The sequence below is a fragment of the Vicia villosa genome, linkage group LG5 (genome assembly GCF_029867415.1).
Source record: "Vicia villosa cultivar HV-30 ecotype Madison, WI linkage group LG5, Vvil1.0, whole genome shotgun sequence".
NCBI classification, from domain to species: domain Eukaryota; kingdom Viridiplantae; phylum Streptophyta; class Magnoliopsida; order Fabales; family Fabaceae; genus Vicia; species Vicia villosa.
In genome coordinates this window covers 123,876,532-123,897,138 of record NC_081184.1, presented here as the reverse complement: position 1 = coordinate 123,897,138, position 20,607 = coordinate 123,876,532, and the positions used below count along the sequence as shown (strand labels likewise).

General features: G+C 34.7%; 1 protein-coding gene across 1 annotated transcript; it reads left to right on the top strand.

The window, feature by feature from the left end:
- Window positions 1-10,193: 10,193 nt before the first annotated feature.
- LOC131602330 (protein TPX2-like) lies at window positions 10,194-16,750 on the top strand. Its single transcript, XM_058874414.1, has 19 exons — window positions 10,194-10,540; window positions 10,909-10,991; window positions 11,075-11,194; window positions 11,288-11,347; window positions 11,422-11,718; window positions 11,796-11,888; window positions 11,972-12,088; window positions 12,186-12,338; window positions 12,428-12,490; window positions 12,572-12,652; window positions 12,735-12,890; window positions 12,979-13,110; window positions 13,279-13,359; window positions 13,438-13,557; window positions 13,640-13,806; window positions 13,951-14,059; window positions 16,074-16,133; window positions 16,218-16,312; window positions 16,400-16,750. Exons 1-19 carry the CDS (start codon window positions 10,369-10,371, stop codon window positions 16,503-16,505), a joined length of 2,265 nt encoding a protein of 754 aa, XP_058730397.1. The 5' UTR covers window positions 10,194-10,368; the 3' UTR covers window positions 16,506-16,750.
- The last annotated feature ends 3,857 nt before the right edge of the window (window positions 16,751-20,607 follow it).

The window sequence follows — 20,607 nt, the reverse complement described above, 5'->3', positions numbered from 1 at the left end:
TTTAGAAAATTTTGATTCACCTTGATTTTATTGATTCACCTTCATTTTATTGATTCACCTTGATTTTATACCTATTAATTGTATTGATTCACCTTGATTTTAATTTTTTAATAATTATTGAATTCTTTCGGAAGTGTATTTCCGAAACATTCCAAGACCAATTTGGTCTTTGAATACTTCGGATATGCATCTCCGAAGACACCCCTCTTCCAAAAAGGGGTGTTTTCGACCATGCATCTCCGAAAATTCAAAAAAGGGGTGTTTTCGGAAATGCATCTCCGAAAACACATTTTTTTTCGTGTTTTCCGAAATGCATTTTCGAAAACAACTTTTTTTTTTAATAAAAATATGTTTTCAGAAATGTATTTCCGAAACAAGGGGTATTTTGATAAATTCGTCAGAGGTAACTAAGAAGATTAGAAGGTGGATTAAGAAATTTCCTTAGTGGTTGGACACCAATAGATGTGATGTTATACAGACATACCCAAGCATTAGTCGATTAATTAAGCTCCTATGTAACGTAATTGCGGTAATAAATTGAAAATTAGGTCGAATTGCATTATTTTACCAAACTATAAGACAAATATTATTATCCTATGCATTCCAATTTGCAAGTAAGTCAAGAAAAGTCCCATCAACTTAATTGCATTATTTTCTTAATTTACGGCCAAAACTGACCAAGAACATTGAGTCTCGCACCCTTATCTCTAACTACTTTTTTTAATGGTAGAATAACAAAGTAAAATGTTTTAAAATAATTTTTTTAACATAGTATAAAAAGAATGAAGAACAAAATAACAAATTCAAATCACAGAAAAAAGACAAAAGTAAAATAAATAAATAAATAAATAAATAAAACAAACTCAAACAATTAAAGCTCCAACTCACCAAAGAACAATCTATATCTCACATCATTAAAATTATAAAATAAAAGACTTCAAGAAAATGACATATTCACTAACCAATTTTAAAACTAAGTCATAAACTCTCGATTCACTATTGATTAAGATACATGATAGTTGATTAGAGAAAGTACATGAATTCACCACAAATCTACAAAGAAATTATTTCAAAGTCAGAAAAATATGTTAGCCTCCACTTCTCTCAAATTTGATAAAAAAAAATAGTATCATTTCAAACAATTTGATTATACCAGACAACTACATGTTAAATCATAGCAAAATCACACCGGACAACAAACACCATCAATGTCAACAATCGTTCTCAACTTAAACAATTTTTCTCTTTAAGGGAACATATCTTACAAAATATTCCAAGAAAATACTACCACCTTAGAGGGGGTCCAACTAATCAAGATAAGAGATAAGGTCAAGATCGCAATTGGAAGAATTGGAGCAGAAAAAATCCTAAGGCTTACTTGAGCTTGATAAGCATATGATATAGAGAATATACCATCTCTAGCATAATTCCAATCCCATTTATCTCTCTCATGATTTAAAGTTACACCATGTAGAACAAAAAATAAACTCTAAATTCCAGGTTGCTCATGCTCAAAGAAAGCTCTCCTACACTTGAAATTCCAAATAATAAGCCCACCAACCTATTGACCAACTCCCCCCCCCCAGAAGATTAGAGATGGTAAAAAGCCTAGGGAACCAAACCTTAAGGGGGTATTTATACACCAAAGGCCCGTTCAAAAATAAGTATGAATACCAGACCACACTATCTTAAAAATACCATCCACAAACCATCCAGATGGATCAACCTCTAGACCCAAGGAGAGACACTCTTTTCCATCAAGAGGATAATGACCATAAACCTGAGTCTCTACATCCTCTTAAAGAATAAATAACTATAAATCCATATTTCGTTGTCAGGATATCAACTCAAAGACCACAAGAACCTATGATAAGCCTCCACCTCCATTAGGTTAATAGGGCTAGATTAACCAAACAAAGATCACTAACCCTAAGCCACCTTTGCTTTTTGACTTACAGACATCATACCAATTAAATCAAGATATCTTAAAATCTCCTTTCATACCTCACAAGAGAAACCTCCAATGAATCCTTACTATTTTCTTCTAAACTTTCACATGCATTTTCAAGAATGATAAGTAAAAGATAGGAATCGAATTCATCATAGAATTAAGGAGAACTACACGACCCCTCAAACTAACAAACATATGCTTTCAAGACTGGATCCTCTTAGAGAACAGGTTAACAAGAGGGTCTCATGTGACTCCAAGGAGAGGATTTCCCCATAGGAAACTCTTGATACTTAAAAGAAAGGGTCTCAAGATTTAAATGAAGAAACTCACCAACCTTAAGGCTTAATATTGCATTTCTCATGCTCCTACTCTTTATAGAGGCATGGAAAAATCCTGAATTAGTATAACTTTCCTTAAGCCACTTAAATTTGGATCTTTGGCCTTTATCTGCTCCTCAAATAAACTCATATGATCTACCAAAGAATCCAACTTACACACCTCTTCTCTAAAATACTCAATCTAAAAATCCATATTTCCAAACACCTGTTTATTCTAGTTTTTTTAAGCCAACTTAAGAGATTTAAGTTTCTCTAAAATAACAAAAGCTTTATGACCATGAACCAAATAACTAGATTGGGAAGAGAGAATCAACTCAGACAAATTATTATGAAATAATCAGTGGTTGTTGAATTTAAAAAACCTAGGGTCCCACATCTAATTAGAATACTTGAGGATAATAAGACAGTGGCTAAAGACATCCCTAGGAAGAGCCCACTGCGACATACCCCCTAATAATCCCATAACTTATTAGACACAAGAATCCAATCTAGCCTACTGGCCGCATCTCTATTTGTTTGGGACCAAGCGAAGTTCCTCCCTAATAGACGTAGATTAATCAAGTTAATCATGGTAATAAAATGGGTAAAAGCTACACATTGTGAAATGGAGGACCCACTCCCCCAACCTCTCACCAAGAGAGAAGACATAATTAAATAATTAAAATAATCCAAAACACATTAAATGCCACCTCCTCACGTGTCTTTCTAGAGACGAAATTTATCCTATATAACTCTTTTGTCTAGAAAGCCACACTTAGTAGAATACACATTAACCACAAATGAAACAAGCTTAAAGGCTCTCTGTTCTATAAAAACACCCAAATATCCTGAACCAGAGAGAAAACATAGATATGCATTTCAAACTACGCCAGGTCGACAACTGACCACCTTTATTGCCTACAAAAGGGCTAAAATTCCCATCACTAAAAGGATTACTGCACAAGGAATAAAAAAAAGGGTTAAATAACTTTTGCCCTCCTGCCATATAGGCGTGTTTTGGTTTACCCCCTTAAAAAAAAAAGATTCCATCATTAAAACCCCTTTTCCATTTTTTTGGCCAAGATTCTTAGAATCTTGCCTACGTGGCGTGCTGACTGTGTATTTGCTGCACACATGGCATTTTTTAAATTTTTTATTTTTTTAATTTCCACGTGGAATTTCGTTTTTTTGAAGAAAAAAATTTTAAAAAATGCTTTTATTCCACTTAGAATTGAAATCAAACATGCAGTAACTATTTCCTAACACAATCTTCTAGAATAACTAGAATAAAAAAAATTGTTTAAAATATAAATTTACAAGTTTATCTCCTAGTGAAATGATAATTTAATCTACTTATTTAACAATAGTTTTATACAAAATGATAAAGAAAAAACTCAAAAAATCCCTATATTTAAGAATATCATTTTTCAATAAAGTGAATATCAATGTGTACAGACGGATAAAAGTTAGTCATCGAAATTTTAATTATTTATATTATATCACACTATTTATTTTCAATAAAATTATAAAATTTTGCAAATAATGGGACTTGTACCCATGTCTTTAACATTAAAGATGAGAGGCGATACCACTAACACAAACAACTTTTGTTGTTTATTATTTGAACTGAAAGTATAAATTATATAATGCATTCTATATTTCATAAACTATCTTATAATATTTTATTTTTTTATTGCTATTTTCACATATACATTATTTCATAAATTATTTATTTTTTTACTGCTATTTTATAATATATTTATTTGTTTACTGCTATTTCATAAATTATTTATTTTACAAATTTATTTGAATATAAATAATACTTATAGTTAATAAATTCTTTTATTTAATATTAATTTTATATATTAATGATATTTTTTAATTATATAAAAATTCAATTAATATATCAACGTTATTTTTTTAATTATATATTAACGTTATTAAATTAATTTTTTTATTATAAACTTATTTAAATAATTATATTGTAACTAGTTATATGTAAATATGTATAGTATATACTGTAATCAATTATATTGTAACTATGTAACTAATTATTAATATAGTTTACTTGGTGGGAGTATCTCATTTTAACCTACAAGTACCAAGTTAAAAAAAATTAATCCAAAACATGTAGCTCACTTGGTGGGAGTATCCCATTTTAACTTACAAGTGCCAACTTAAAAAAAATTTTAAAAAAAAAGTTTTTAAAAAATAAAAATAAAAAAAACGAAATTCACGTGGAAATTAAAAAAAATAAAAAATACCACGTGTACAGCAAATATACAGTCAGCACGCCACATAGGCAAGATTCTAAGAATATTGGTAAAAAAAATAGAACAGGAGCTTTAATAATGAAAATTTTTTTTTTTAAGATTTGCACCAAAAATATTTTTTAGGGGTAAACCAAAACAGACCTATATGGTAGGAGACAAAAGTCATTTAACAAAAAAAAACTAAAACCTCCATAAATTTAGTATATTAAATTGTCAATCGGTTCGACCGGACGGTCCACTCCAATTCTAAAACAATACTAAAGAGTTCTCTAAAAAACAATTTTTCTCTAGTAACTTCGGATTGCTGATCAAATATGCTTACGCACCACTCTCTTCTACTTTAATCTTAAAATTGTTGTAAAAGAATTTGTTATTTGTTTCAAAAAATGAATCACTTCAGTTTATAAAAATTCTGGATCGGTAGTTGGTGACATGTTTAACAGCATTGATTCACCTATTAAAATCAAAGGTTCTGTCTTACATTGCATCACGGTAAGTTAGTTAATTAAAGCAAATAAGTCCTATTAATAGTGTTAAGCTAGTTGAAGCAAATTAGTCCTTGCCATCATCATGATGACAAACACATACCAAACATTTTAGGACCATCACTTCTTTAAAGACTTGTTACTGTTTCTTTCCCTAGAAAGAATATTTCAATCTAGTAACATAATTGATGGGGCAACCATGACACTTGTTCAATTTAACATAATGGATGAGGCAACCATGACACTTGTTCATTATCTGAAGGACTGCCTGCTGAGTTCCATGTCAAATAAGTGACAGGTTTGAGTTTTGGTTAGGTAATTGCATGCAAAGGGAACCAAGTTACTTTGTTATTTAGAATCCCAATGGCAAATAGAGGGGAAATAGCCAAATTGGTATGTCAACTTTTTTACACGTATTAAGAATGTAAATATTCTTTCTATCTATGAATCGTTGCTTTTTTAGGTGAGATGTTGGATCTTTTGATTTGGCATGATATGGTTTAATTGCACTTTGTGTATATGACCCCATATTATTAATCGTTTTGCAATTGTTAATGGAGTATTGTCTTTGAATAGTTTTTATTCCATTTTACTCCCTGTTTATTTGCACTACTTAGTTTGAACTTTCAAGTCTTTCTCTCATTTGTATATCTTGGCGTTTCATTTATTTGCACTACTTGTTTTTAAATTTTAGAAATGGTCAATCCACCTATAGTTGATTTTTTTATTGGAGTATGTTTTCTGAGGATTGGAAAAAGGTGGTCTCATATATACCCAAGTAACTTCAAAAATAGGATGGGGTGCTAGTGTGTTTTAAATTGTGATATAAAAAGTTTTTAAAAACTTGAACAATCAAATTAATTTTTAAATTAGTTTTAAGAAGAGATGTGACAGAAGATGAGAATAACAAGTACTCCCTCCGTTTTTTATTATAAGTCGTTTTGGAAAAAAAATTGTATTTAAATATAAGTCGCTTTATAATTTCAATGAATAATTAATGTTATTTTTCCTATTATATCCTTAAATATTTATTATTCTCTCTCCTTTCAATTATATAAATTTATCTTCCACATGTCATTAATGAAGGATAATTTTGTAAAAACCTTCATAATTTCTTATTTTCATACAACAATTATTATTTTTCTTAAACTGTGTGAAAAGTCTAAAACGACTTATAATAAAAAACGGAGGGAGTAAATAACAACATAAAGATAAAGAGTTGAAAGATCAAAAAAGACTACTGTGACTTTTATTTTGGTACAGCCCGAAACCATAAGGCTGACATCCAGTCCGCAAGGATATGCTCTTGAGATTTTCATTATCACAAAATTTTTACTACAAGATCAACTCATAATCTTCTTAGACCAAACTTTTATTTCACATTCAACTTGCAACCTTCGTAATATATCAAAGTTCAACTTGCAACTTTACTTATGTGTTTGCTCTTTCAACACTAAAATAGTATTTTAAGTTTATATGAAAAATCTAAGAAGTGGTGCCTAATCTCAGTCCGTTTTGTCTGAGAATGAAGTATTAAATTCATAGTGAAATTTATTTTACTAGTGTTCAATGAAATGGTTAAACTAAATGTGATCAATACAATGAAACACAAAGAAGATAAAGAGGTATATTACCGTGTTAACACATCGAACCATATCTTTAGGGAAATTAAAAAAAAATCAAGTACCCAAATTGCCTTTAGAAAAAGTGTTGAGTTTGCCATGCGAAATTGTAGACAAAAGAGTGGACCAAAGAAAAAGTGAAACTTTAGCAATGATGGAAGTCATAACATCACAAACGCGCTACACTCATGCACGATGGAAAGGTTTGAGCCTAAAACAGGTAAATAAAAAGGTGAAGGAGTCAACCAAAACGAAATGGTTGAAGCTTAAACAATTGACATCCATCTTAAGTATGTGTTTTTAGAGAGGGATAATGAAAGCCTCGCAATAATTAGTGCAAGCCTGAAAAACACATGAAGAAGAAAAGCTATTGAATATTCTCTAGCAATATTGTGGTGCTATGAAGTTGTCCATTGAAGATTAAAAAGGTATTAATCCAACATTATGTATGCCCAAGATTCTTATTGAAGGTTATAACACCCCAATATCCGCTGCACGCATCAACCGTGTCGGCCAACCGAGCATGTTACCCGGCTTAATCAATAATCCCCCTAGGTCCGCTTACCGGCTGTCCAAGAAATATTGTTTTTTCCTCCCGCAGGAATCGAACCATGTACCTAGGGGATAAGTACAATTCCTGCTACCACTTGACCATATCTTATCCCCTAGGTACATGGTTCGATTCCTGCGGGAGGAAAAAACAATATTTCCTGGGCAGCCGGTAAGCGGACCTAGGGGGATTATTGATTAAGCCGGGGTAACATGCTCGGTTGGCCGACACGGTTGATGCGTGCAGCGGATATCGGGGTGTTGCATTAAAAAGGCTAGTCGCGCATGCTTACTATTGTTTCTTTTATGGAAATTTAGGTACAATCAAATATCGGTAGCACTAGAAGATCAAGAGAATATCACATTCACATTCCCTTACTGGATATTTGGCTACAGAAGGATGTAATTTGAACTAAGTAATGCTTCTGCAACATTTCAAAGGAGCATGACGTTCATATTCTCCGACATGCTTATGTAGTACCCTAATTTTGTCCGGGTAACTTAAATTGTTTTCTCAAAAAATTTATCATTTATTAATATCTTTAATTAACCTCTAAATATAATAAAATATAGTCTTTTGTCTTTGTAGTGTTATATTTGATAAAAAAACCCAAACAACGGCGCCCTCACCCAATAGTTGGGCGCTTGAGAGAAGATCCAAAAGATTCGCCCAAAGAGCTTCATTTAACGAGGGAGTCAAACTGGAAAGGGTCTTCGATGACCCCGTGAAGAAAGGTAGTTAATAAAATCCCCTAATAAGAAGGAGCAGTTAAGACCATATCTAAGGAGAAATAAATCTTAGATCTCGGAGAGCACTTCTCTCCTAGTAGTCCTAACACCGTCAAACTAACTGCCTGCCTACAACCTAGCATTATCGGCTGCCAACAGGGCTTCTCACCTCACATGAGTGGGTTCCTTAAACAACCTCAAAAACCACCGGGCGGGGCTACTCACTATCGTTAGCTAGCCCTCAACCCCCAAACGTGTAATATAACTACTAGGGCCTATAAGTCTCTCAACCATTGCAGGGGGAACGCACACACACTTGTAATTTTGGACCATACAGTGGCGTCCACTGTGGGGCCCGGTAAAACTAACATGGACCACGTTTCTCTCTAACAATCATCACATTTCATGTTGTACCCTTAATTATAACACCTAACTAGGGGCGGCAAACGGGCATGCCCGCCCCGTTTAGGCTCGCCCCACAAAAGTCCGCAAGAAAACGGGGCGGGGCGGTCATAGTTGAGGGTGTGGGCCTAAAATATTGGTCCGCCCCGCAAAAAAGTGAAGGTGGGGCGGTCATAGTTGAGGGTGTGGGCGGGGCGGTCATAGTTGAGGGTGTGAGCCTAAAATCTTGGCCGCCCCGTAAAAAAGTGAGGGCGGGGCGGGTTAAGACCGCATACACTACACTTTTTAAGCCTAAAAATACAAAATTTATGTTCATGCACGTGTCCGCATAAAAAACGGGGCGGGGCGGGGCGGTCACACTAGAGGGTGAGGGCCTAAAACCTTAGCCCACCCCGCACAAAAGTGAAGGCAAAACGGGCTCGGCGGGCCGGGCCCATTTTGCCACCCCTACACCTAACCATTATCAGACATGGTAAACAGAAGAGCTCCATCCCTTACTCCTGACGGTATCAGCGATACAGGTGATACTGAAGCCACGGATTACGATGTCACAATCAGACGTTGGAAGACGACATCTAAAATATCAGACAATGCAAACATGATGTCAATCCCCCAGAAGAGGTGGAACTGCTTGCTCCTCAACCAATATTGACGAAATATGGGGGCCCCTTATTCCTGAAGGTTTCAAAGCTCCATTCTTTGCCAAGTTCGATGGACGCATCGATCCCTACGAATACGTCACCTCCATCAACCGCAGGTGTCCATCATAGGAGCACCAAACTATCTAAAGTGTAAGTTATTATCGGACACCCTCAGATGGTGCATGGGTCTTCCTCGTGCCTTTATCAACATCTATCAAGACTTGGTAAGGAAGCTGATACACAAATTCACTTCCAGTCGTCATAGAAAGATGTTCACCGCCAACTTATTTAATATCCATCAAGGTCTGTCAGAATCACACGAGCATTCATCTTATTGTGTTTATCACAAGAACACTAAATAGTAGAATGTTTTTGTTGAGAAAGCTTACGTCAAGTCACTCATTAATGGAGATCTCCATGAAAAGTGAAAATTAAAACTAATATCTTTTTGAAAAATTTGCCAACTAAACCAATTTTCATTGGCCGGGGCTTGCTACGAAGTATCGTCGTGACATAATCTTATTTAAAGAAGAAAAAAAACAATTTGAGAGACAATAGAATTTAAACTCAAGCCTATACGTCATGAAATTAATTTTTATCAATGTATTATTTTACAGTTGACATTAATAACAATAACAATGTCAATCATATACAAGAAATATCACATGTCAAGATTTGATCTTAATTCTTTTTTAAACAGATGTGATTGTCTCATTAAAGAAAATAGAAAATTCAAGTTTGAAAAAAACACATTTTGATAAATACAAAAAATATAAAAGAATTTTTTTACATAAGTAATTTATAAACTATAACTAACTGGTGAGCGTAAAAATTACAAATATAAATTTTCGATGGATAGAGTTAAATAACATTGAAGAATTTTTAACAAGCAACTTTTCGATTCAATTACAAGAATAATATATAACCATCAATATACTAGTATTCTCCAGCAAAAATTAAAAAATATTAATTAGCTTCTTTTTTTTTTTCCAACAAAAATTAAAAAAAAAAATTAGCTTTTAGAAAAACTGAACATTATACCAAAATCAGTGAGAAATAAACAATTTTTAGTAAATAGTAAAATAATAAATACGTTTCAATAAATAAAAAAGTCTAATTATTAATTAAGACTAGAAAAATAGCCGTTACAAAACCAAGCGTATTCGTTTCATTTTATATATCACTGTTCAAAAAGTTTTTCGACCGTTAGAGAACTAACCGTTACACTTATCAACATTACAGAGCGACACTGCCTCTCAATCTCATCATCTTCGCAGAGTTTCTCTCACAATTTCCTTCCAATCATTTTTACTCCCAATTTCCTTCCAACCAAACACGCTCTCTCTCTCCATCTCTTTCTTCTATTCTTCTGAAACGCAAACCCTAATTGGAACTGAAAATGGCGGTGGCGGAGGGAATTGGCGGTAGCGGTGGCACTGGCACCACTATCATTGACGAAACGTACGAGTTCTCTGCACCGCGTTTCTTCGATTTCACGAAAGAGGAATCGGAAGATGAAATCCGTAGGGCTGAGCTTTGGTTTCACACTGCTCTCTCATACGCTCCTTCTCGTAAGTAATCAATCTCTTCTCGTCTTTCTTGAGTAATGCATCAAACGAATACTTGAGAAAACAATCTCAGATCTGTTTTGTCCTTAGAAATGAAGAATTGAAGAAAAGATAGGGTTTACTTCTTTGAACCACTGATTTGCATGTGAAGATTATTAGAATCTTAGAATTCTCGTGAGTTTAGGGTTTAGAATGAAATCGGGAAATAAACAGAGTGAAGGATTGGAAACTTAGAATTCTCGTGAGTTTAGGGTTTTATGATTTGGCTAGAGAACTTTGTGTGTCAAAGTTATACTTAAGCTTGAGAACCTGATTTTGATTGTTTTTGATGCACAAAAGGTTTACTTGGTATTGTTTTCAATTTGTTGCAGCATTCATGCCTAAAATCAAGGCTGGTAGATCCATTACTGTAGGTTCCTTATGTGATTTTAGTGAAGCTGACAATATGCCAAAGGTACTGACTGGTACTTTAGTTTTTTTATATGTATTTAAAATTCGGTTTTATTATTTAATTGATTATCTTTGTTTGTTTTATAGATGTCGGCAAATGTTGAAGATGGGGCTCTCAAATCAAATACACAACAAGTAAGCATTACTAGCAACATAAAGATAGATGATAGAGCCAAGGAGGAAAAGCTTACAGCAGTTGCTCGTGCGGTAATCAGTCGTGTTATTTTTATTTATACCAAACACAATTTGGTTCTTGGTTATTATTATCTTTTTCTCATAAATCTATTCTGTATCTTTCAGAAAGATGATGCACCATGCTGCGATGCGAAAGAAGAGAGTAATTCAACTGCTTCTGATAAGGTAATTTTAGCATCCCAGTAACAGACTTGTTTCCTCGTTGTTATTGCAATCTTCTCATAATATTTATCTACCAGGTTTCTGTTGGTAAGCCAACAAGTGATCGTAAAGGGGAGAGCTCAAAAGTAGCAACATCCATAGGACCATCATTTGAAGTAGGAAAAGATGCTTGCACACCAAAACCAGCATTGCGAAAAAATGTCAATACTGCTTCCACTAATTCCAAGAAGCAACAGAACTCTAAGAAGGTATCTACGAATACCAAAACCAGGTTACAGTCAACAGCCACAAATAGCACTGCAGTGACTCCCCACTTCACCCAAGAGAATCAAGCTATTAAGAGGCAAAAATTGGAAGAAGGAAAAACTAGACAGGTGATTGTTAAAGATCTTTTTTGTTTTCTGGTGTTAGTTCAAATAGATTCTTATACATTTTTTTAATTACCATCCAGATTTTGAATCTCAAACCTCGAATTCTGTCGCATGATAAATCAAAATTGGGTTACTCTTCAAGTACTGCCAAAACTCACGAAAAGGACAGAAAGGTTTGTTTTGTTTTGTCTGGTTGATTAATATTTCATATTAGCTTTCTGGTAAACATTAATTTAATTGAACTTTTTATGTAAAGGTTTATGTTCGTGAACCAAAAACAGCCCCACCTGCGCCATTTGTATCAATGGCAGAAATGATGAAGAGATTCGAGTCTAGCACTAAAGACTTACCACCGCACAACAATCTTTCTCATGTAATGATTAATCGCATTCAATTTTTTGATATACTCCGTTTTCTTTTCAATGCTTTGAATACTTTTTGACTAATTAATTGTAACCACCTTCATCTAGTCAAAACCAAAACTCGCATTGACCAGACCCAAAGAACCCGAACTTGAGACAAATCAGCGGGCTCGCCCAGCTAGAGTGAAGAGTGCTGCTGAGCTTGAGGAAGAAATGATAGCTAAAATTCCCAAATTCAAGGCTCGGCCTGTGAATAAGAAGGTACTATTAATTTTTATTTTTGGAGGTTTAATCATTACTTATTTTAATCATATACAACTAAAATTTCTGTTTCTCTTTTTTCATTATAGATTCTGCAAACTCCAACTTTGCCTCCCATGCCAAGAAGTGAACCGCAGCTGCCAGAGTTTAAGGTAAACCCAGACCAAAGAATAAAGAAAATTGTTGGTGTTAACAAATTTGTGTGTGTATAATAACATTTCCATTTTCTTCAGGAATTTCATCTAGAAACATTGGCTAGAGCTCATCAAAATATAGATTCGGCTTCAAAAGCCTCATCAGAGGTTTCACATAAGGTACTTTTTAGCAACGGGATAATCCATAGCTTTTCATTCGATTTCAATCAATTAATTAGTCACCTTTTTTTTATTGTAACAGGAAAAATCACTGAAAACTCACCTTAATGAACCTAAGCCTCCACTGCTCCAAACAACACTTAGGGCTCGCCCACCAACCGTGAAAAGCTCATTAGAGATAGAGCAAGAGGAACTTGAAAAGATTCCTAAATTCAAGGCTAGACCTCTAAATAAGAAGGTAATAGTGTCAAGCTAACTACGATGTTAACCAATCCTAAGAATTTTCATTCTATTTTTAAGCGCTAACCCAACGTTATACCTTACAGATCTTTGAGAGTAAAGGAGATATTGGAATATCCTGCCATATGAAGAAACATGTCACCGAACCGCAAGAATTTCACTTTGCCACAAATGAGAGGTTTCCACCATCTGGCTCCGTGGCTGATTTATTTGACAAGGTGGGTAGTTTAGAGTAAAATGTTAGAACCAGCTCTCAATTTGTATTTTTTAGAATATAAAAGATAATATGCAAAATATAATGTAATAATAATCAGTCTTTTTCCCGCAGTCTATGATTACTCTCTCTATTTCAAAATTATTTACTATTTCTTCTGTTCATTTTGCAGCTTTCTTTGAAGTCTGAACCTGCGCGTCACAAGACAGTTCCAAGAATCACTACTCCGAATCCGTTCCATCTTCACACTGAGGTTCATTTCTCTCCATATGTTGAAACTTGACAAATGTATGATTCAGTCCGCTAATACCATTATTGATTCATGTGGCAGGAAAGAGGAGCTGAGAAAGAGAAGAAACTATTCCTAGAACTCTTGGAGAAACAGTTAGAAGAGGAAGCAACAAGGGTTCCAAAGGCTAACCCATATCCGTATACCACTGATTATCCCGTGGTACAAAAGCGTCATTTTGATGATTCATAACCTTTGATCAAAATTTACAATATTATTATTAAAAGCTACTGATTAATTACAGATCCCACCAAAGCCAGAACCCAAGCAATGCACAAAACCAGAGCCATTTCAATTGGAGAGCCTAGTGAGACATGAGGAAGAAATGCAAAGGGAACAAGAAGAAAAACTTAGAATGGAAAGAGAGGAAGCACAGAGGAGAAAATTTAAGGCACAGCCAGTATTAAAAGAGTGAGCAACAAGACTTTTTTTTTAAGCGTCTTATTTACTTAAGAATTATTTATACAATCAAGACAACATGCATAATTTTTTAAGCATGCATAATTTCAATCAAGAAAAAAAGTAGTGAACCGTATTTTTGTTTTCATATTGCAGGGATCCAATCCCAGTTCCGGAGAAGGTACGCAAACCCCTTACACAAGTTCAAGAGTTTGATCTACATTTGAATCATCGAGCCGTGGATAGAGCGCAATTTGATGGGAAGGTAATGAAATCAGTCCTTGTCTTTAATTTTTACAAATTAAGTATCTATTGTTTGCATTAGCTTGCTATAGAGAAGCGCCTGGCTATTCCAACTGTGACATGTTCATCATCTTGCATCAAATAGCAAATGCTTAAATCTTTCATTTTTTTTTTTATAATCACTTGGCGCAGCAAATAAGGATTTGAAAACTTTTCAAAACCTACTTTGGAAGCTTGAAACCAAACTTCTATATATCAACTGTGTCAAGTCATGTGCTCTTTACAGATTAAGTATCTATTATTTGCATTAGCTATAGAGAAGCGCCTGGTTATTCCAACTGTGACATGTTCATCATCTTGCATCAAATAGCAAATGCTTAAATCTTTCATTTTTTTTATAATCACTTGGCGCAACAAATAAGGATTTGAAAACTTTTCAAAACCTACTTTGGAAGCTTGAAACCAAACTTCTATATATCAACTGTGTCAAGTCATGTGCTCTTTACAGATTAAGTATCTATTGTTTGCATTAGCTATAGAAAAGCGCCTGGTTATTCCAACTGTGGCATGTACATCATCTTGCATCAATTGTTTTTTTTTTTTAATCACTTAGCGCAACAAATCATGGACTTGAAAAACTTTTCAAAACCTACTTTGAAAGCTTGAACCTAACTTATCAACTGTGTCATGTGCTCATCAGCAACTTCCTCCGATGATTTTTATCCACATCCTTTACCCCCCCCCCCTTCAGCCATCCATTTTCGAGTTTGCGATTGATGGTGCAGTCCTCAGGATATGTACCAACTGTGGCATGTTCATCATCTTGCATCAAATGTTTTTTTTTTTTTGATAATCACTTAGCGCAACAAATCATGGACTTGACAAACTTTTCAAAACCTACTTTGGAAGCTTGAACCAAACTTCTATATATCAACTGTGTCATGTGCTCATCAGCAACTTCCTCCAATGATTTTTATCCACATCCTTTACCCCCTTCAGCCATCCATTTTCGAGTTTGCAATTGATGATGCAGTCCTCAGGATATGTACCAAAGTACAACATGCAACATTTTAAATGGTAAGGCAAATCATCATAACTAAGATAAAGTCGATTTTAAACGAGTTAAATGCGCATTGCACTCTAGCTCCACAATTGCCCTCCACATTTTTAACAATTTCACCTGATACCCTCAAGTTCTGTTGGACACTGTTTTTCAGGCTCAGATATATGCCTTGTTGCAAAAAAGTTCCCATGCTTTCTTAGGAGACAAAGGTTGTACATTATGAATATGAACAGGAAAATACTTTTTGAAATATTCAATTACATGCATCATTCTAGTGGTCACAATGATTCTACTTCCTTTGGTATTATTACAAACTAAGGCATTTTGAATTTCTTCAAAAAAAAATTCTTTCCAAACACCATCAAAAAACACCAAGTATCTCTTTGATTCAAGGTATTGTCTCACTTGATCAATCAATGTATCATCCATCTTTAGCAGAGCCTTTGGGATAGGCTCATTGCTGTCCTTGCAAAACTTCTTTACCATATCAATCAACAACTTCACAGTATAAGATTGAGAAACTGTGAAGATCTACAATCAAAGTGTTTTTCTACGTTCTGGTTATTAAAAACATAGTTAGGAAGAGTTGTTTTTTCGAGCTCTCCCATGCCAACCCCGAAACCAACAGGAGTTCATTGGTTCCCTCTACCAAACTTTCATCAAAACAAATGACACTATAGTTTCTGCCATTTTCAATTTGTGTTACTTTTCGACAAATTAGCTCTTGCAACTTGCAAGCAAATTTAACTGTTTTGTTTTTGTTATTTAGATTTTTTTTCTATACGCCAGATTTTATTCTTGGATAATTTGACAACTGTTTTAGAAAGAAACTGTTTTTTTATTGTTCTATGGGGGGACATGTACAGTTATTTTAAATTTGCTTTTATCAATTTATATTGTGTGTTTCCTTTAATTTTCCACTGTTCTAGTAGGTCTCTGGATTGTTTTACCAAGTGTCTAATAATTTTTACAGATTAAGGAGAAAGAAGCGTTGTATAAACGCCATCGAGAAGAGAGTGAAGCAGCAAGTAAGGTATGGAATACCTTCATTACTATTGATAGAACATAAATTTAGTTGCATGATTGATTGACTGTTATTGCAAAAATAAACATGCAGATTGAGGAAGAGAAGGCACTGAAACATATGAGAAGAACGATGGTTCCTCATGCTAGGCCGGTTCCAAATTTTGACAAGCCGTTTGTTCCCCAAAGGTAAGTTAAATGCATCTGCAACTCCCTTAATTTTCTCCCTAAAGATATTTACATTTGAACACTTATAAAGCTAAATTGTTGTATCAGGACTTCTAAAACAACAAAACCCAAGTCACCAAATTTGCGTGTACTCCATAGAAGACGGAAGGTCCACGGTTCTGCAGTCTCTAGTCCTGCAACTAACATGCGGTGATGACTTGTAACCAACTTGTATTCTTGAATTCTTGACACATTCCTAGTGTCTATGTCTGTAACAGTGTAATAGTTGAGTTTGTATTATTTGATGTATATTTTTTAAGGCTGCAGCTAATAATGCATCTGTATAAAGAATGTGATAACACCAAATCAACATTTCAACATTATTAGCGTTGCTTAATTAAGATAGTAATAACTTCTACCAAAAAAAAGTTATTGTATCTGAGGAATATCCATATTGTATTGTTGATACTAAAATATATTTTTGCTCTCTTGCATCGTGCTTTTACAATTTTATCATTAAGGCTGTCGTTGAAGCAAGGATCCAAATTTGTCATGATTAATTTTGAGCTAAATAAAGTATTATAAATTGTTTGTAGTCATGATTAAATAGAGTGTATGGATCCGGTCTGGTGAAGTTTATTGATACAAAAAATATTTTTGCTCTCATTCTGATTACTTCTTGAATATAAGTTAAATCATTGATAACCCTTAAAGAAAGATCGTCATTCTCCAAAATCATTGATAACCACCCTTTAAGAAAGATCGTCATTCTCCAAGTGATAACCCTTTAAGAAAGATCGTCATTCTCCAAGTGATAACCCTTAAAGAAAGATCGTCATTCTCCAAAGTATACGTGAAATTAAAAATTGAATAATTTTTTTCAAACACTACCTATAAAAATTAGAAAAATAATGTTATCAGTGGCAGCAATTGAACAACACAATAAACTCATGTTCATACTCAGTTTACGAATTTATCTTTAGGGCCATCATTGAAAGCTTACGCAGAGGATCCAAAATTTGTCATAATTAAATTCGAGCTAAATAAAATCTTATAAATTGTTTGTCAAAAAAGAGTTTATTGATATTCGGTGTAGAATTTAGAATTATTTTGGCTACCAAATGAAAAGAAGTTTATTGATAAAAAAAATATTTTTACTCTCATTCATCTTACTTACTTTCATCTTCAATAAAATTAATTTAATTGAAAGACTAACAAAAGTTAATACAAAATCAATCTGGTTCCATCTACACAAAGAACGCCAAAAACATCAAAAACGCAACAAGCTAATTAAAACTAGACAAAATACAATGTATAGGATTACTTGTCTAGCTATGGTAATACCCTATAACTCACATAAAAAGCTTTCAACCACCAATATGATTATAGCTCCACCTTTTCACAAATTGACAACACCGTTAAAGTTTTATTCTGAAAAATAGTCTGGTATCGCGCTTTCCAAATAATCCACACCACTACACACCAAATGACACGCAAAACAAGACTACACTTTTTACTTGTTCCTCCCAAAGCAACAAATTGATCATGATGATCTAAGCAGTGACCCTAAAAAAATCGAGGAAAATCCCAACCAACCAGATATAACCTACCAAACATTACCATAATGCTTGCATCAAACAAAAATGTGATCTCTATTCTTGATATGGAGACAAGCATTACTACATGTCTGATTGTCAACTGATAATATATTACGCCTTACCATATTATCCTTCGTCGATAATTTATTACGATACAACCACCACATAAAAAGATTTACCCTAAGAGGCACCATTCATTTGAGTATTCGCCGAGTTTATGAACAAGTAATAAATATTGGTAACATTATAACAACTTGAAGAATGAAGACGTCAACCCCAAGAGTCATCCACTGCCTCTCGCAACACTACAGACTCCAACAGATGAATACATTCCCCCGCTAACTCTTCCTCCCACGCAAACAACCTCCTCCGCCAACTCCAAACATCACCTCCCACTCCCCACCCTAATTCACACATATCCGCTATCGACGCTTCCTTATACTTTGACAAATCATAAAGCCTCTGAAATCTATCCATCAAAAGCCCTCCTTCCAGCCACGGATCCCTCCAAAACAAGGAGTTTTCCCCATTACCAATAACTCGCTCAACATTATTAAGCCACCACCCTGTATCACCCAATCCCACTCCTTAACGGATTCTATTCGCACTCTGCCACCACGCAGACCCCCTTGTTGCCCCTGTAATAAACCGACCCCGCCTCTCCCCATACCGGAATGCTAACACCCTATACCACAAACTTCCCCTCTCCACCAACATCCGCCAACACCATTTCCCCAAAAGAGCTTCATTAAACTCCCTTAATTTTCTCACTCCCAACCCACCATTTTCCTTACTCAAACAAACAATATTCCAATCTATCCACACTATCTTCTTTTTCTCCTCCGCACCTACCCACAAGAACGCACTAAATAAAGATTCAAGAGAATAAATAATTCCATCAGGAGCTTTGAAGAAGGATAGAAAATATATTGGAATAGCAGCTAGAACAGACTTCAACAAAATCAAACGCCCACCCAATGACAAATTTTGACATTTCCATCCAGATAACCTTTTTTAAATGATATCCAACACCGGTTGGCAAAAACATTATTTTCTAGGATTACCACCAATGGGCAGCCCCAAGTACTCAAAAGGAATAACACCAATTTTACCATTCAACACCACAAACACCTCTTTCAACCACGAGCTAGGTATGTTAACTCCCACCAACATACTCTTATGAAAATTGACCTTTAAGGGCCCTCACATTAGCCCAACTCTTCACCCCCATCAATAAAGTATCATCAGCGAACTGAAGATGGGACATTAAGCCGCCATCCGCATTTCCCACCTTATACCCTGTATACAAACGTTCACGCGCCATGGAATTAATCAAAACACTAAAACCTTCACCTGCAATTAAAAATAGAAAAGGTGATAACGGATCACCCTGTCGTAGCCCTCTTTCTAACTTAAATTCATCAGTTGGGCTATCATTCACTAGCACCGAAGCTGAAGCAGTAGTAACACATTCAATGATCCAGTTCACTCAAACCATAGGAAATTGCATTCTAACCATTACTCTCTTCAAATAACACCAGTCCACTGAATCATATGTTTTTTCAAAATCCATTTTAAACAAAAGTAACTCTTTCTTCTTCTTTGTAGCTTCATGTACCAATTAATTTGCTATAAGGATGCCATCAAGAATTTGTCTACCTGAAATGAACATTGATTGAGTATCCAAAATTAGCCCCCTGATCACATTTTTCAGTCTATTTGCCAACACTTTTGCCAAAACTTTATACAAACACCCTACTAGCAAAATAGGCCTAAACTCCGCCACCCGCTACAGATTAGCAACTTTAGGAAACTCTTGGGCATATGTCAACAGAAACTCTTTTTATCCATGACAGAGGGAGTGAAATACTTGTCAATGTGTTGTTAGTACAATGGTGCAGATTTTTGAAGGGCATGGTTGGTTCAGGTCTGTGGAGTTTTGTGTATACCCCTTGAAGATGTAATGTTAGAAAACATGTTATAACACTAAGCTACTGGATGTAGATATTAATGCTCTCTGAATCCTGGTGACTTAGTATTTCTGAAGAACTGTGTTTGTGTCACACGTGTGAAGGTCTTATGTCCTGATGAGAGACTAGGTGATAAATTTGTAGTGAAGAAGGCAAACAATGTCTGATCGAATGTTAGGACATCATATATGACATGTTTCCATTGTGAACAAAAAGAGAATATTGTGGACGGAGTATACAAGAACACGTTGGAAGGAAGCATATAGCATGTTTTGCATACGCATTCGTTGGAACTTGCATTCAGGGGATTGAGTCAAATATCATTTAAGATGTTGAAAACCAGACTTGGACGGTACTTCTTGATTTATGTGGTTGTCTTCCTCAAAGAATGGTCTCGTTGGCCAAGACCGTAATTCCCCAAGAGAACTACTGGGCTATTTAAAGAAGTCGTTACCTTCATTCTCTCATCTCGCTTTGAGAAACATATGTATGGCATTTGTTCGGGCATGGGTGAGTATAGTCTGGGTTTGATGAGTACCTTTGTCAATTTTGGCTTCAAAGGGGGGGAATGGATTGATAAAGTTGATCCTGTTTAGATTTGTTTGGGAGGGGGGTTATTCCTTATTCTCTCTTTTTCTAGGTTCATAAATATGTCGGATCGAATGTTTGATCCTCTTTCTTTTTGTGTCTTGTGATCTGAGTTATGAACATAATTGTGTCTTGTGTTCTGAGTTACCCGAAATTGGGG

Excerpts from the sequence above, each read along its gene's own strand:
- LOC131602330 (XM_058874414.1), top strand. The coding sequence starts at position 10,369 with ATGGCGGTGGCGGAGGGAATTGGCGGTAGCGGTGGCACTGGCACCACT. Across the intron at positions 12,653-12,734 it reads CATCAGAGGTTTCACATAAG|GAAAAATCACTGAAAACTCA; the intron begins GTACTTTTTAGC and ends TTATTGTAACAG. Across the intron at positions 13,360-13,437 it reads CGTTCCATCTTCACACTGAG|GAAAGAGGAGCTGAGAAAGA; the intron begins GTTCATTTCTCT and ends TTCATGTGGCAG.